Consider the following 5943-nt stretch of genomic DNA (forward strand, 5'->3'; position numbering starts at 1 on the left):
CCCGCCCCATCCCCGGGGGAGCCTGGGTAGTGCCTGACCCTCCTCTGGGAGAAGAACCTTTCCCGATATCCTCCCCTGGCCCAGCTCTGGCCATTCCCTCGTGTCCTGCCACTGGTGACAGGGAGCAGAGATCGGAGCTGCCCCTCCACTGCCCCTCGGGAGGACTTAACCTGCCTGAACGTGAGACCTCTCGCTCGCAGAGACCCTCTGAAAATCCAGCCAAGGTGTTCCATGGGCCCCCTCTGTCACTAGGCTCAGAGGAAGCAGCGGCCTGTGCCGTCTCCATTGTCACACTTGTTGCCTCTCTTCTTTAGGAATGTTCCTGGCTGAAATCATTGAGAAGTACTTTGTGTCACCCACTCTCTTCCGAGTGATCCGCCTGGCTCGCATCGGCCGCATCCTGCGATTAATCAAAGGAGCCAAAGGAATCCGCACGCTGCTTTTTGCCTTAATGATGTCCCTGCCTGCCTTGTTCAACATCGGCCTCTTGCTCTTCTTGGTCATGTTCATCTTCTCCATCTTCGGCATGTCGAACTTCGCCTACGTCAAGCATGAGGCTGGCATCGATGATATGTTCAATTTTGAGACCTTTGGCAACAGCATGATCTGCTTGTTCCAGATCACCACCTCGGCTGGCTGGGACGGGCTCCTGCTGCCCATCCTGAACCGGCCGCCGGACTGCGACCTGGACAAGGAGCACCCGGGCAGCGGCTTTAAGGGGGATTGCGGGAACCCTTCGGTGGGGATATTTTTCTTTGTGAGTTACATCATCATCTCCTTCCTGATTGTGGTCAACATGTACATTGCCATCATCCTGGAGAACTTCAGCGTGGCGACGGAGGAGAGCGCAGATCCGCTCAGCGAGGACGACTTTGAGACGTTCTATGAGATCTGGGAGAAGTTCGACCCCGACGCCACGCAGTTCATCGAGTACAGCAAGCTCGCGGACTTTGCTGACGCTTTGGAGCATCCCCTCCGCGTCCCAAAACCCAACACCATTGAACTCATCGCCATGGACCTGCCTATGGTAAGTGGGGACAGGATCCACTGTTTGGACATCCTGTTTGCCTTCACCAAACGTGTCCTGGGGGACAGCGGGGAGCTGGATATCCTGAGACAGCAGATGGAGGAGAGATTTGTGGCTTCCAACCCTTCCAAAGTGTCTTATGAGCCCATCACCACGACGCTGCGGCGCAAGCAGGAGGAGGTGTCGGCGGTGGTGATCCAGAGGGCTTACAGGGCTCGTTTGGCACGACGGGGCTTCATCAGCCGAAGGCCTGCCACCACCAAACTGGAGAACGGGGGAGCTAACAGGGAGAAAAAGGAAGGCACCCCATCCACGGCGTCCCTGCCATCCTACGACAGCGTCACCAAACCTGAGAAGGAGAAACAGCAGCGGGCGGAGGAGGGGAGGCGAGAAAAGGCAAAGAGACAAAAAGACACCAGGGAATCCAAGTGTTGAGACAAAAAAAAAAAAAAAAAAAAAACCAAACAAAAAAATTAAAAAAAAAAAAAATAGTAGAATTGTACGAATTCAAATATTTGCAAGTGAAAAAAAAAAAGAAAAAAGATTGTTTACAAACTTCCTGAAATATATCAATACAGAACAGCTGTGGAGACACTTACCTGAAGATCTTATACCAAACATAGTCTGCTTACTGTGTGACAGCGTTGCATCTAAAGCAGTGACCTACCACCTGTTTAAAGGACCCTGTAAACAAACATTTAAACACAAAAAAAAAGGAAAAAAAAAGGATTTTCTATTGTTTGGGCAGGTGGATACTGCATGTTCCACATCAGTCAATGCAACTTAGGACAAACAAGCAAAATAAATCACACCCACACCCACACCCAGAGAAACAAAACCCGCTGCTGGGATTCATGTATTTTCCAAAGCAGCCCCAAATGGATTTTATTTTCCCATTTTGTTGATTATTCTCGGAAGAAAACCCAGAAGTCACAATGTTAATGGGTTTGTTCATGCAAAACTAGATTTGCATTTAGTTAAAGCAGCAAAAAAAAAGAAAAAAAAAAGGAAAAAAAAGAGAAAAAAATTGAAAAAGAGTTAAAACAAGTAGAACAAAAAAAGGAAAAATGAAACAAAGCACCCATTAAGCCCACTGAGTTATCATAGTTTATTATTTGAGATTTATTATTTGCATTCTACTTTCTACATGGGCTTTACTTGGTTTGGGAGATGGGGTAATCGGGTACCTTCAGCCTGGAGCCAGCTCGGGCTGATCCCCCCCCAAAAACAAAGTGCTCGTTAACGCGTCGAAGCGATTTGCATGACGGCATGACCAGGGACCATGCATGAGGAACCATAACCACGAGACACGCAGTCACCTGTCCACAGAGGTGTGTTAAGCCATAAATTCGAGGCACTCCACTGAGTATCTACCGCACACTGTATTTGGAGAGAAACCTTAGTGATGCTCCTGCCCGGCACCAGTCCGTCCCGGTTCACAGAGAATCTTCCATAAACCTGCCAGTAGAAGAAAAAAATAAACACCTAACAAAAAAAAAACCCAACAAAAAACCCCAGACAAAAAAACCCCCGAGGTAACTCTAAAACCACAAAAACCCCCAGCAAAACCCAACGAGCAGATGAATGAATTGTGTGTGTCTGTTTAACAACTTTTCGACTTTCTTTTCCATACAGCCATGGTTTTTGCACACTGAAATAGAACAAAAATTCAAAATGCTGCTCTGGACCTCACCAAAGGGGAGAGGATAAATCTGGGAATGGCTTGTTATCCATGTCACTGTAAATCCAAAACCTAGGGCTTCAACCAGCCAGCAAGGTCAGTCGTATCCTGCAATATTTAGCATTAATACTATGAATTACTGTTCAGCCTCCATCCTGCAGTGTAGACACTTCTTTTGGTAGAGATAAATGTTAACAAAAAAGAAGCAGCAGCACGTTATCTCTGCTAGTAGGAATTCGGGGAGCTCACCCACAGCGATCCTGCCCCCAGGGTCGGGGATGGGCTTGGGACTCGCCCTCGCTTCTCCCGCGGCCACCGGGACTCCTGCTCGGGTGTGGGGACGCAGAGCTGGACCCCGGGGTCCTGCTGCTCTTGGTGGCCTGGGGTGTAGCCAGGAGGGGTTTTGGGGGCTGCAGCCCAGCAGGGGCCCGGTGCCTTCACCTCGGTCCCGTTCCCCGCAGCTGCAGCGGGGCTGGGGGCGATGGGCGCTGCCCCTGGGCTGCCCTCGCTGCAGCAGGAGGGCAGCGCCAGCCACGCCCGGCTGTTCCTGCTTCCTCACGCCCAGCTCCGTCTTGGGGTGTCCTCACGGCTCAGCCAGTTCTCAGGCCAGCCCCACGGAGCTTGGGGGTGTCTCTTCAGGGCCAGGGGCAGCGCAGGGGGGACGTTTGGACCCATCCCAACTAAGGGTACCCAGACCAGTGGAAAAAAAAAAAACCCCACAACCAACCCCCAAGACGCCAGAGCTCGACGGGAGCATGAATCTCAGTTTGCAGAATCCCATAACCCAGAAAATAATGACAGGAATCACCTAAAAGAAACCAAACCCAAGCAGGAAGCCATCCAGCAGCCATCTGTGCCACCTCGGCATCCTCGGGGCGGCCCCGCCACCGCCACGGCACGGGAGCAGGTCTGCTCCACAGCAGGGACCTCGTCTGTCCTGCCTTGCCCTCGTTGCTCCTAGGATGGGATGTATAATAACAATAATAATAATAATAATTAATAACAATAATAATGAAGAAACAAAAAAATCTACATACATATGTACAGGCTACATTGTAAACAGCACAAAAACAAAAACAACAAAAAAAAAACCAAACAAAAAAAAAAAAAGGAGAAAATAGCTGAAAAGCGTGGTTGAACTTTTTAAGAGAATATTATAAATACTGTAATATATCATTTTATTTTATTGGCATGCCTTTTTGTAAATACAAAGAACTACAAAAATTATAGAATGGCTTCTGGCTTATGCCATTGTCCATGGTTATTTTTATTTTTTTAAGATTTTTCTGTTGTCCTTAGACTTTAGATAGCCAGGAAATGTCCCCCAAAGGAAAAAAAAAAAATAACAACAACAAAAAAATCCAAACAAACCCCTAGTCCCCCCCAAAATAGATTTTAACAAAAGCTTTCTTGCAAGTGATATTTGCAGCAGCAAAAGTGTCTATTTTTGGGTTCCAATGTGCAATAAGTCGACCACTTCTATGCAAGATTTGGCTGAACTTCATAATTGTTCTTAGGCTGGGCTGAGTCTTGTGGGTGACGCTCGGTGCGTTAGCGTTTGTGCTGGCAACTCATGAAGCTGCTCAATTACTTTAAAATAAAAAGTCCCTTCAAACTCTGTACAGATATGATTTTTGTTGTAACGTTTTATCAGTACGAGGCGCGGCAGGTCCCTGAGCAGGAAGGGGGAGAGGGAGGAGATCCTTCAGCCTTCTGGCGGCCGGAGTTGGTTCTTCCGCTCAAAAAAAGGAGTTGAAGGGGTGTTTGGGGGCTGGGTTTCTCCTTTAGTTTCCTCCCCGGGGGAGCAGGAGTGATGGGTTCTCACTGGGTGAAGCCGAGGTTGGAGGAAATTTGGGGGCAAAGAGGCATGGGGACCTTCGTGTCCCACCCGGATCTCCAAATTCAAACAGCTGCACGGAATTCACGTTCCGGGTTCAGGGGTTTGGGAGCGAAGTTTAAGGAGGGGGTGGTGTCGTTAGAAAGATGTAGCCAAAACTCACAACCACTTCAAGTAGTCCCCTTCCCTCTCCCACCTCTAAAATCCTCCCTTTTTGGGTTAATTTGTGACTCCAGAAGTGCGGAGGGGAGGGTGATAATGAAATGCCAGTCCAAGCTGCTTTATTCACTTTGCCCTTCACCTTTTTTTAAAATATGGAAGCCAATGTTGAAAAAAGCAGTTCAGGTAACCCCGTGGTGTTCCGTAGAGGCCACACCTGAGTCTGAATGATTTTTCTGCTGCAAAAATAAAATAAAATTGGAAAAAAAAACCCCGCCACAAAGCAACAAGCTGTTAAAGCTGTAAAAGCTCACTAGTGAAGATCAGTGTGTTAGAAATTGCATGGTGGCTCATACCAGTCTTACCCAACATGATTAACAACCCTATAAGCCAAAAGAAAATGAAATAAACGTTACCCTTTTCACCGTACAAGGGAAGGTTGTCTTGGTGTCCCAGTTATTTCCCTGGTTGCATTCTCACTCCTCCTCCCCTTCCTCTTCCTCCTCCTCTGTGCTTCCTCCAAGGCTTTCTAGGGTGGTTTTACCAAGCAGAGTGAGGTGCAGGAGAAGCTGTTGGAAGGCTGTTGGTGTTTGTGGTGTCGGGTGCCCGCAGGTGCCCGGTGGGCGCGGCTCAGCCCGCGCTGGGTCCCCGGGGTCGGTGCCCGCTCGGGGCTCCCATTGCTGGGGCAGGTGGGGGCCCTCGGTGGGGAGGGGGGGCTCCGTGCTGGGTCTGCTCTGGCAGGGCAGGAGGTTGTTCTGTGATGGCTCAGCCTGTAAGGGCTGTAAGGGCTCACCCCCTCACCCCTCACCTGTAATCCCTTATCCCATAACCCCTCATCCCATAACCCCTCATCCCATAACCCCTCACCTGTAACCCCTCATCCCATACCCCCTCACCTGTAATCCCTTATCCCATAACCCCTCACCCCATAACCCATCATCCCATAACCCCTCACCTGTAACCCCTTATTCCATAACCCCTCACCTGTAACCCCTCAGCCCATAACCCCTCACCTGTAACCCCTTATCCCATAACCTTTCACCTGTAACCCCTCATCCCATAACCCCTCACCTGTAATCCATTATCCCGTAACTTTTCACCTGTAACCCCTTATCCCATAACCCCTCACCCCATAACCCCTCACCTGTAACCTCTCACCCCATAACTCTTCACCAGTAACCCCTCACCTGGAACCCCTCACCCCATAACCCCTCACCTGTAACCCCTTATCCCATAACC

At 49.4% G+C, this 5943-nt stretch overlaps 1 protein-coding gene across 1 annotated transcript in view; it reads left to right on the top strand.

Annotated features, from left to right (window-relative positions):
• Window positions 1–4328, top strand: part of SCN8A (sodium voltage-gated channel alpha subunit 8) — a 58221-nt gene extending 53893 nt beyond the window's left edge. The window contains exon 28 of the mRNA XM_017730741.1: window positions 315–4328. Coding sequence (XP_017586230.1) covers window positions 315–1462 — 1148 coding nt within the window. The 3' untranslated portion in view covers window positions 1463–4328. The remainder of the gene's footprint in view (window positions 1–314) is intronic.
• The last annotated feature ends 1615 nt before the right edge of the window (window positions 4329–5943 follow it).

Source organism: Corvus brachyrhynchos, unplaced genomic scaffold (assembly GCF_000691975.1).
Source record: "Corvus brachyrhynchos isolate BGI_N302 unplaced genomic scaffold, ASM69197v1 scaffold933, whole genome shotgun sequence".
NCBI classification, from domain to species: domain Eukaryota; kingdom Metazoa; phylum Chordata; class Aves; order Passeriformes; family Corvidae; genus Corvus; species Corvus brachyrhynchos.